General features: G+C 42.9%; 1 protein-coding gene across 1 annotated transcript in view; it reads left to right on the top strand.

Annotated features, from left to right (window-relative positions):
* The window catches only part of LOC122699353 (adhesion G protein-coupled receptor E2-like), a 63,279-nt gene that overhangs the window by 22,559 nt on the left and 28,404 nt on the right, over window positions 1-12,316 (top strand). Inside the window, 5 exon segments of the mRNA XM_043911184.1 lie at window positions 1,106-1,213; window positions 1,396-1,616; window positions 1,807-1,986; window positions 3,588-3,785; window positions 4,060-4,295. Of these exon segments, the coding sequence (XP_043767119.1) occupies window positions 1,106-1,213; window positions 1,396-1,616; window positions 1,807-1,986; window positions 3,588-3,785; window positions 4,060-4,295 (943 nt within the window).

Genomic DNA, 12,316 nt, shown 5'->3' on the forward strand with positions numbered 1-12,316 from the left:
AGTTACAGAAACATTAACAGTTACAGAAACTTTAAGCACTATGAACCACCTATCCTTGCAGCCACTTTTAATAGTCTTCTATTTTCATTCTTGCTAAATAAGCTTGTAAAGTTGAGATTGTACCACCTTAAGCTATTGTTATGCCATCATTTGAAGTTACCTGAATGAAATTATTGAGATAGATATTGCAACAACTGTTGTTCAGCCACTCGGTTATGTCCAATTCGTTGTGACCCCATGGACTGCAGCATGCCAGGCTACCTTGTCCTCCACTATCTTCGAGAGTTCTGCCCAAACTCATGTCCAATAATGGTCACAATATAATGTCTGAAAAAATGCACAGCCTGAAAGTTGAGTATTATGCTTTATTCAGTGGACTTTCTGAGAACCTCAAGCCTCGGAGATAGAGGATAAGCCAGGATCTATAGAAGTTTCACAACAAAAACCAGCTGGTTGGAACATCAAAGAATTACTATTAATTAAATAAAACCAGATATCTCAATTTAGTGAATTTAACACTTTTTTCTACAGATAGCAAGGTGCAAGAGTTGGGGCTTATTGAAATCACTCCTTTTACATGCACCTTAGCTCTCCAGGGCAAGTATCCTTCTCTCTCCCATCCTGAGTCCCCTCAGGTGCACTTTTGTGTGTGGCTGCCGGGTGAGGGCTTGGCTGTGGATGGCTTATTAGCTCCCTTCTGAGTTCCCTCAGTCTCACAGTCTGGGGTGTTGGTAGTGGTTGATGGTTTGATTACCCTAGCATTCTTTGTTTGCTGATATAGTAGACAACAGTTTTCATCCATAATAATTAAACATATATACTATATAAAAATATATATTTTTATCCTTGAAAAAGGCCTGGATGCTTGGACAGATTGAAAGCAAATGGATAAAGAGGCAACAGAGTATGAGATGGTTAGATAGAAATCACTGACTCAATGGACATGAATTTGATCCAAATCCACGGGTTAGTGAAACACTGGGAAGCCTGACATGAAACAGTCCATGGGGTTGCAAAGAGTTGGACATGACTTAGCAACTGAACAACATGGTGTTATAGCCATCAAAACAATCATACTTACTAATCTAACTCCCACAATTCATAGAAGTGTCACTGGAGGTGCAGGCGCCAAGCTACAGGAATATCACCTTGACTCAGAATCGGACAAAGATGATGCTGACCTGGGATACAGTGCATGATTCTGGTGACTCAGGTAATGGCTGAGAGAGCAGGTAAGTTTTCACTGTGTGTCAAGATGCCCAAGGATATGACAAATGGAATATTGAAGTTTAAAGGGAAATGTGAGCTATCATGGGTCAAAAGGAAACAGTTCATCCGTAGAAGAAGAGGTCCTTTCAGGTACTGCGAGATGTCAACCTTAGCCTTGTCCTGCAGGTCTTGCTGTGGTGGGCCTCCTGTCCACTCCAGGGATGCACAGATTCCTGGCTGAAGCCCCTCTGGTCCTGGATGCTGAGGAACCAATAACTCTACATGAGACACACAGGGGTTTGCTGCAGGAAACCTCCCACATCCTGCTTTCAGATGTCATATCTGCCTTTATCACCAACAAGGACACTGAGAAGCTCAGGTTCCCAGTCACCTTTGTCTTCCAACATGTGAGTCCAGGTGGGATGGAGTGGTGGGTGTGGAATAGGCCTGAGTCCTGGGCCCAGCCTTGGGCTTCAGCGGGCTCTGCCATGGGTGCATAAACTCTTTAGGAAAGCACTTCCCAAGCCAGCTTTGGCTCAGCATTTCTGAGCAACAGAACCCTGAACTCACACCAACTTCCTCTTCCTGTTAACACAGTCAGTGACCCCTGGGCCAAGAGAGAAAGTGCACTGTGTTTATTGGGAGCGTGGCCAGAATGGAAGTGGTCACTGGGACACCAGAGGCTGCTGGGTGACCAGCACCAGAGACAACAGCACCACCTGCCAGTGCACCCACCTCAGCATCTTTGCCGTCCTCATGGCCCACTACAGTGTCCAGGTGAGAACCTCAGAGAGGCAACATTCAAGGGCTACTGCTGTGTAACAAATTCCCACACACAGCAGCTTTAGAAACATAAGTTTATTATTATCTCATTGTTTCTTCAAGCTAGCAAATAGTCGTGGTTCAGATGAGCTTTCTGTTCAGGTTCCTACAAGTCTTACAAACCTTTCCTCAGAAAATTGGGGTTGTCCCCTAACTCCCTGATTTCTGGCAGATTTCAGTTCCTGGTGTTAGTAGGACTGAAGTAGTCTTTTCTTTATCTCTAGCAGCAGAGAACCAGGCTCAGTTCCCATGGTTGCCTGCATTCCCTCTCATCTGTTGCTGTTGTTCAGTTGCTAAGTCATGTTCCCATGCCTTGCCATCCATATACTATAGCACAACAGACTCCCCTGTCCTTCACTATCTCCCAGATTTTGCTCAGATTCACATCCACTGAGGCAGTGATGCCACCCAACCATCTCTGCTGTCCCGTTCTTCTTTCACCTTCATTCTTTCCCTGCAACAGGGTCTTCCCCAATGAGTGGACTCTGCACATCAGGGGCCAAAGTATTGGAGCTTCAGCATCAGTCCATCCAGTGAATACTCAGGGTGGATTTTCTTTAGGACTGACTGGTTTGATCTCTTTGCTGTCCAAGGGACTCTCAAAAGTCTGCTACAGCACCACAATTCAAAAGCATCAGTTCTTCGGCACTCAGCCTTCTTTCTGGTCCTAATTTTCCTATGGGACCTCTCACAGTGCACCAGTGAATCTGTCTGGAGATCAGCAGGAGAAACTCCCTCATGACAGAGCTCTCTCAAACTCTGAATCATTTTCTTCAAGAGGAGCCTACCTCTTCTGAGGGCTCTTCTGGTTACAACAGGTCCAACCAGGATAAACACTCTAAGTCAGTTGATGGAGGACTTGAATTTCACCTGCAACACTCTCTTCACAGCACCACCTGGGTTGGCTTTTGACTGAACATCTGGCAGAAGATGGGGATGAGGGTGTGGTTGCCAAATTAAAATTCTGTGTACCCCAGGGGTCTTTACAACAGGGTGCTGAGGGGCTGCAGAAAATATGAATTTGATTCTACCATCACTGCCAAAGTACAGTAGATTTCCTCCATCAGGGGTTCAGTTCTAATCTGTAATCATTAGTTCCCTTCCGAGAATGGATATTTCAGGGGTGGGTGAGTAGCGTCCAAGGCAGGTGGTTAATACCTGGACAGAGAGCCTCAGGTACAGACTCTGTCACACACCACCACATGGTGGGGATGGACGGTGGTGCTCAGCATTAAGTTTCATGCCTCTGTGTACCTGCTGTGGTAACTGGGAGGCTGAGTCATGCTCAGAAGCCTACAGGAAAATAAACCCTTGTGAGTTCCAGAGTTTGTTCTTGACTAAAGAGTCTCCTGTCCCTCTGTCCTTCCAGGGACTGAATTAACCATTCAGATCCCATAAAATTCTAACATTCAGAACCTGGAGAAAGCTATCCACAAATATACCAACTCTATCTGGGTCTTCTCCTGATTTTTCTATGTCTGAAAACAAAAATGGTGGAAGGGTCATTACTCAGAGCAGGAAAGTGTGACTGTGGCCTCCTCTCTGCTGGGTTCCAGGAGGAGGATCCCGCACTGACTGTGATCACCTACGTGGGGCTGAGCCTCTCTCTGCTGTGCCTCCTCCTGGCGGCCCTCACCTTCCTGCTGTGCAAAGCCATCCAGAACACCAGCACCTCGCTCCACCTGCAGCTCTCGCTCTGCCTCTTCCTAGCCCACCTGCTCTTCCTCACAGCCATCGACAGAACTGAGAACAAGGTTCGTATATGTTTCCAAAATACTCCTGCCCCAGGGGATTGTGAGTTCATGGAGCCACACTGCTTTGGACACTTTAATAAAAGGACTTGGATTCCAGGTAAGGTTAAGTTGGTAAGTAACCAGTTTCACATTGACTGCCACAACTAGAAGACAAACACTCTGTTGACAACCCCTTCATATACATCAAAATTCTCTCTAGTGGCAAGTTATAGAAGTGCTGGGACCATGCTCCACCCAGACAGTCCCTCCTGGTGACACCTTCCTCTGCCCCCAGGTGCTGTGCGCCATCATCGCAGGTGTCTTACACTATCTCTACCTGGCCTCTTTCACCTGGATGCTGCTGGTGGGCCTGCACCTCTTCCTCTCTGCACGCAACCTGACAGTGGTCAACTACTCCAGTATCAACAGGTTCATGAAGAAGATCATGTTCCCTGTGGGCTACGGAGTCCCAGCTGTGATTGTGGCCATTTCTGCAGCATCCAGGCCTTATCTTTATGGGACCCCCACCAGGTAAATTAAATTCCAACTGTTCTTATCTCTCCAGCACATTCATGTGTTGTAGAACAAATGTAGTATTTGATTATGACAGATTATAATATACAGACACTAAGTAATAATCCCTAGGTCATCTTTGGTGGAGGATAATAATTAAGGAGAATGCCTTCAGCTTCTGTTCATGAAATAAAACAGAGGAAATCAAAGGAAGTGCTTAGGGCATCATTTAGAAAAGTATAACCTGCTTTTTCATCCTAACTCTATAGGATGTTTCAATCTTTCATTTGTAATAGTAGAACTGATATAAATAATTAAAATAATAGACTTTATCATAATTTAGCATTTACAAGGTGTTTACTTTGTGCTAATGCATTTTTCTAACCATTTTAATGTATGGTAATTCAATTAATCCTCATACCAATACTATGAGGTAGACACTGTAATTCACCCCTATTTACAGATAAGAAAACTGAGGCACAAATAGTTTAAGTAAATGTGGAAATGTGCACAATTTAATTCAGTTTAGTAGGTAGCCAAGCTTAATTCATATTCAGAGTCAAGCTTCTTAGTTTACACTTTCATTTTCAGCTTTTAATACTAGACAATGTTTTTGCATTTTTATTGACATATACTACATATACTGTAGGGCTTCTCTTGTGGCTCAGCTGGTAAAGAATCTGCCTGAGATGTGGGAGACTTGGGTTTGATCCCTGAGTTGGGAAGAAACCCTGGAGAAGGGAAAGGCTACCACTCCAGTATTCTGGCCAGGAGAATTCCATGGATTGAATAGTCCAGGGGGTCACAAAGAGTCAGACATGAGTGAGCAACTTTCACTCACTCACTGCAAAATTCACCCTTTAAAAGTGTATGAATCAGTGGTTTTTAGAATAGTCACAGAGTAGTGCAGCTATCATCACAGTCTAATATTACAACATTTTCAACTCCCCAAAGAAACCTCATACACAATAAAATTCACTTCTCATTCCTTCTACCCACTCCTCTGCCCCAACCCCTGACAAATGCTTATCTAGTTTCTGTCTCTATTGGATATTTCACATAAATGCAATTATGCATGTGGTCTTTCGTGGATGTTTTTACTTAGCCTGAAGTTTTCAAGGTTTATTCATGCCATAGTGTGTATCACGACCTCACTTTTTGTTGTTGTTTTTGTTGCTATCATTTTGCAAATAATATTCCATTATATGGATATGCCACATTTTGTTTATCCATCCATCAGCTGATAGACATTTAGATTATTTACCTTTTTGTAAAGCTATTATGAATGAGATCACTACAAACATATATGTACAAGTTTCATTTTTCCTAGTTATATATCTACTCTACAAGTAGAATCCTGGGGTCAAATGGAAGATCTGGTTAGCCTTCTGACAAACCACCACTTGTTTTCCAAAGCTTCTGGATCATTTTACATCCCAACTGGCAATATATGAGGGTTTCAGTTTCTCCATGTTATTATCAATAGTTATATCCTATGTTTAAAAATTTAGCTATCCTAATGAGAATGGAGTCAAATTTCACTGTGGTTTCAATTTGCAACTTCTCCAATGACTATTGATGTTGAGCATCTTTTCACCTGCTTATTGACCATTTGCCTATTTTCTTTAGAGAAACACATATTCAAATACTTTACCTTTTTTTGAAACTTTTTATTTTATTAATATTGGCATTGAAAATACCAGGTAATGCCTTTTCAGAAAAAATGGCATTGTATTATCATAAAGTCGTGACATGAAACCAACTTTCAAGGAAGAAATGTCTATAGGGTCAAGATGATACTACAAAGCAGAACAAAGCAGGATGTTACTGCAGTCAACAGGTAAAAAGTTAGTAACTTCTAGAATCCACTCCTTGTGCTCCTTAGAACTATGTACATATGTCTACACATATTTGAAGAAAATATCCATATATCCATCATCAACAGCAATATATTTTTGTATCTACCTTATGGGATACAGTCATCCATCTTAAGTGAAAATGATTTTCACTCTTCTCAGAATAAAAAGTCACATCCTCCCAAAGGGCATTATATTAATTACTGGCCTATATCAAGTATTTCATCATCTCTTTGGTTTATTTTTAAACTTAAATATAGTTGATTTACGATGTTGTGTTAATTTCTTCTGTACAACAGACTGATTCAGTTATATATGAACATATGCATATATATTCTTTCTAATATTCTTTTCAATTATGCATTTTTTTAAATTGGAGGATAATTGCTTTACAATGTTGTGTTGGTTATGCTGTAAAACAGTGTGAATCAGCCATAATCACATACATATATGCTGCCACCCCTCCTTGAGTCTCCCTGCCTTCCCCCATCCCACGCCTCCAGGCCATCACAGAGCACCAGGCTGGGCTCCCTGTGTTATTACAACAACTTCTTATCAGCTATTTGTTGTACACATGGTGGGGTATATATGTCGACGCTATTTTCTCAGTATCCCACCTTATTTTTCCCTCACTGTATCCACAATTCCATTCTCCACGTCTGCATCTCCATTCCTTCCCTGCAAATAATTCCATCAGTACTGTTTTTCTAGATTCCATATAACCACATTACTATATGATATTGGTTTTCTCTTTTTGACTTACTTCACTCTGGGTAACAGCCTCTAGGTTCATCCACCTCACTACAACTAATTCAAATTCATTCTTTTTTATAGCTGAGTAAGATTCCATTGTACAATATATCCCAACTTCTTTATCTATTCACCTGTCAGTGGATATCTAGGTTGCTTCCATGTCCTGGCTATTGTAAATAGCACTGCAGTGAACACTGGGGTACATGTGTCTTTTTAAATTATGGTTTTCTCAGGGTAATTGCACAGTAGTGAGATTGCTGGGTCATATGTTTGTTTTATTTCCTAGATTTTTAAGGAATCTCCATACTATTCTCCATAGTGTCTGTATCAATTTACATTCCCACCAACAGTGCAAGAAGGTTCCCTTTTCCCTACACCCTCTGCAGCATTTATTGTTTGTAGATTTTTGATGATGGCTACTCTGACCAGTGTGAGCTGATACCTCATTGTACTATTGATTTGCATTTCTCTAATAATGAGTGATGTTGAGCATCTTTTCATGTGCTTATCAGCAACCTGCTTTATCACAGGATACTGAATAGAGTTCTCTGTGCTACGCCACAGGGCCTTTTTGTTTATCCATTCCACATGTAATCACTTACATCTGCTAACCTGGACCTCCCACTGCATCCCTCCCCCAACCCCCTCCCCCTTGGCAACCACAAGTCTGGCCACTACGTCCACGAGTCTGTATCCACTTCATAGATAAGTGTATTTGTGTCATATTTTAGATTCCATAGATAAGTGATATCATATGGTATTTATCTTTCTCTGTCTGACTGACTTCTCTAGTGTGATAATTGCTAGTTGCAGCCATGTTGCTGCAAATGGCACAGTTTCATTATATTTGTGGCAGAATAGTTTTCCACTGTGTATATGTACCACATCCTCTTAATCTGTGCCTCTCAGAGACATTTCCTTTTTTTTTTCCCTCTGTATGTAGCATTCTTTCCTGTTTCTTTGTATGTTGCTTAGAAGTAGTGAAAGTCTCAGTCGTGTCCATCTCTTTGCAACCCCATGGACTATAGAACCCATAGAATTCTCCAGGCCAGAATACTGGGGTGGGTAGTGGTTCACTTCTCCAGGGGATCTCCCCAACCCAGGTATCGAACCCAGGTCCCCTACATTGCAAGCAGACTCTTTACCAGCTGAGCCACCAGAGATATTATAATTATTGTTTAAAATTAGCTGTTTTAATAATACCTTGTAACACTCCAGTTATCAGATCCCTCTGCCTTCCAAGGTTTCCTGTTTTAGTTTGCTGCTGTTTGTTTGATAGTTTAATGCCATTCCTAGACTAATTCTATGTATTGATAATTCCCTGCAGTGTGTGGCCTTTTAGTTCTAGTTTAGGTTCTTGTTTTTATTTTTAGTTCTAGGTGCCTATGAGCTCATATCTGGTTCAGTATAATCTAGTGGCCACCCAGTGTTTGATCATAAGATTTCCTTAAATGCCTTGCCTATATGTTTTGCACACTTCCACAAAGGCATCTGAGTGAAAAGTCACACCTTCAGACTTCAGGAAGATTCATTAACAATCTGGGCTTTCGCTACCTGACTGCACAAGCCTCAAGGTCAGCCAGATGAGAGACTGTTGTCTTCTTTCTCAGGTCTTCACTGAGAATGGGCATATCCTTGTGAACCCACGGATTTCTGAGATTATTTCAGAGCTTTTCAAAATTCCCCATGTCCCTGATCTTCTCCAGTACTTCCTTCTAAATTCCCAACTAGTTAGCTCCACCTGAGATCATATCTTTGGGAAACTGGAGATGTGACAGTAATTTGTATTGTTTTGGTAATGTCCTAAAGGTGGGCTTTTGTTATGTCCCTCACTAAGATGAGCTGTCACCCAAATCAAAAAGCCACCAAATTTGGAGACTAAAGAGTTCCCAGGGAGCCAAAATTGAAAAAAAAATACATGTATCCCAATGTTCATTGCAGCACTATTTACAATAGCTAGAACATGGAAGCAGTCTAGATGTCCATCAACAGATGAATGGATAAAGAGCTTTTGTTACATACACACAGTGGAATATTACTCAATCTTGATAAGGAATGTATTTGAGTCAGTGCTAGTGAGGTGGATGAACCTAGAACTTAGTATACAGACTGAAGTCAGAATGAGAAAACAAAAATCATATATTAACACATATACATGGAATCTAGAAAGATGGTACTGATGAACCTATTTTCAGGGCAGCAATGGCTTCCCAGAGTCCGCCTACTAATGACGGAGACATGGGTTCTATCCCTGAGTCAGAAAGATCCCCTGCAGAAGGAAACTGCAACCCCCTCCAGTATGCTTGATTTCTAAATCCCATGGACAGAGGAGCCTGGTGGGCTACAGTCCAGGGGATCACAAACAGTCAGGCATGACTGAGTGACTAAACAGCAGTGGAGACACAGATATAGAGAACAGATTTATGGATGGTGTTGGGGGGAAGGAGGCGAGGGTGGAATGTATGCAGAGTGCAACATGGAAACCTATACATCACCATGCCAGGCGAGTGTATGCTCTTCGGTTTTGTCTCATCACAACAAAGATTTGGAGTGATGGACATTAAAGCCCTCGGCGCGTCACAGCTGTTGGGTCTTGGACAGACCATGTTATAGCTCTTAGACAAATCAGTTACAGCTCTATTTTATTTAGAAGATAGCAGGAGAATCCCTCCTCCAAGCGTGAGGGCATGCCAACCCAAAGAGGCTAAGAGAAGATAGTGGAGGAGTGCTCCAGCACGCTGGGGAGAGAAAGAGAGAGAGAGTGAAAGAGTGCATGCACGCGGGGGAATAGAAAGAGAGCGCGTAAGGCAAGAGAAAGAGTGCACACACACGGGACAGGGAGAGAGAGAAAGAGAAAGCGCACGCACGCGGTGGGGCGGGGAGAGAAAGAGTGAGAGCGAGAGCATGAGAGGATGCGGGGAAGAGAGAGAGCGAGAGCGAGAAAGAGTGCACGCACGCAGGGGGAAGGGGAAGGGGGGGAGACACAGAAAGTGCTTTGACCCCTCCTTTTATACATTTTTTCCTCCCCCTGGGCCTGCCCTATGCAAGTTGGGCTTAGCCAGGAGTGCTGTTTGTTCTTCCTGAGGTCCTCACTCCATTCCTCAGACCTTCCTTTGTTCTATTTTCATGGGCTCTTCCCTTCCTTGTCCTTTAGCCACTACCATTTTGGACATTTTCCCTATTCTAACTACCTAACATTCCCCCTTCAAGAGATGAGAGGCCCAATTCTTTGGGAATAGGGGCATCGAGGTATTTCTGGCTACTTCCTACCAAACTGGGATGGCGAGGGGTATTGGGTATCCCCCTCTCGCTAGTCTCAGGCCTCAGAGTCCTCAGTGGTGTCCATCTAAGGGTGAGTGATATTTCTGATGGTCGGCTGTAGTTTTATATCTTTGTTGAACTGGCACCACATGTTGTAGCTTATTGACCTGAGCAGAGACAAAACAGGTTAGACAATTGATAATGCATGGAACAATCATAAGCAGCATCAGTATAGTGTAACAAGGACTAGTAGGGGCATTCCGTTCAGTTCAGTTCAGTCGCTCAGTCGTGTCCGACTCCTTGCAACCCCATGAATCGCAGCATGCCAGGGCTCCCTGTCCATCACCAACTCCCGGAGTTTACACAAACTCATGTCCATTGAGTCGGTGATGCCATCCAGCCATCTCATCCTCTGCCGTCCCCTTCTCCTCCTGCCCCCAATCCCTCCCAGCATCAGAGTCTTTTCCAATGAGTCAACTCTTCACATAAGGTGGCCAAAGTATTGGAGTTTCAGCTTCAGAATCAGCCCTTCCAATGAATACTCAGGGTTGATTTCCTTTAGGACTCACTGGTTGGCTCTCCTTGCAGGCCAAGGGACTCTCAAGAGTCTTCTCCAACACCACAGTTCAGAAGCATCAATTTTTTGGTGCTCAGCTTTCTTCACAGCCCAACACTCACATCCACACATGACCACTAGAAAAACCATACCCTTGACCAGATGGACCTTTGTTGGCAAAGTAATGTCTCTGTTTTTTAATATGCTATCTAAGTTGGTCATAATTTTCCTTCCAAGGAGTAAGCGTCTTTTAATTTCATGGTTGCAGTCACCATCTGCAGTGATTTTAGAGCCCAAAAAAATAAAGTCTGACACTGTTTCCACTGTCTCCCCATCTATTTCCCGTGAGGTGATGGGACCAGATGCCATGATCTTAGTTTTCTGAATGTTAAGCTTTAAGCCAACTTTTTCACTCTCCTCTTTCACTTTCATCAAGAGGCTTTTTAGTTCCTCTTCAGTTTCTGCCATAAGGGTGGTGTCATCTGCATATCTGAGGTTACTGATATTTCTCCCATCAATCTTGATTCTAGCTTGTGCTTCTTCCAGCCCAGCATTTCTCATGATGTACTCGGCATATAAGGTAAATAAGCAGGGTACTCTTTTTCCTATTTGAAACCAGTCTGTGGTTCCATGTCCAGTTCTAACTGTTGCTTCCTGACCTGCATACAGGTTTCTCAAGAGGCAGGTCAGGTGGTCTGGTATTCCCATCTCCTTCAGAATTTTCCACAGTTCATTGTGATCCACACAATCGAAGGCTTTGGCATAATCAATAAAGCAGAAATAGATGTTTTTCTAGAACTCTCTTGCTTTTTTGATGATCCAGCGGATATTGGCAATTTGATCTCTGGTTCCTCTGCCTTTTCTAAAACCAGCTTGAACATCTGGAAGTTCTCAGTTCATGTATTAAGAAGAGGTAGGGGCCTTAGCCAATTCTAAATTCCCATCACCAGATGGCTCAAGTCCCTCCTTGTTCAGGGATCAGAAGATTTATCTCCTGCCTATTTTGGAGTACAATCTCTACCAAGCTGTGTTGGCTCTTTAGAGATATCCTGAGAAATCTTGTCCCCAGAAACCAGAATTTGGGGGTGTTCATTAGAATAGCACTCATTTGTAGTTCTGAATAGGTATCTGAGATCTCCCAGGGGCTCATAGGTGTATTCAGTGTCCTCTTCTGTTTTCTTCCATGGCTTGACTCGTGAGTACTGAATTCAGGAATCATGTCCTGGTACCTTGGCTGCTGACTCTTCTTTTTCCATCTAAGACAAAGCTGCTTCCATCAGTGTACCAGATTTCCTCAGGATTGGTCAGAGGATCTTCCGACACTCCCTCTCGGGGATTTGTCCAGTGGTCCAAGGTTTCTAGATAAGAGTGAAAAGGGAGAGAGCCCTCAGGGGTAGGCAGGAGGGTGGCTGGGTTAAGAACCTCACAAAGGGATATAGTGAGGCCTGGATTTTCCATCAGTATTACTTGATATCTGAGGATTCTTTGATCAGACATCCATAAGTGGCCTTTCCCATTTAGGAGTTGTTTTACTCGGTGGCTGGTAAAAATAGTTTGGCCCCAAAGGAGAGTTTTAAAGCATCTTCTATCATGATTGCAATAGCTGCAAGATT

This window comes from Cervus elaphus, chromosome 9, assembly GCF_910594005.1.
Source record: "Cervus elaphus chromosome 9, mCerEla1.1, whole genome shotgun sequence".
In the NCBI taxonomy this organism is placed as follows: Eukaryota; Metazoa; Chordata; class Mammalia; order Artiodactyla; family Cervidae; genus Cervus; species Cervus elaphus.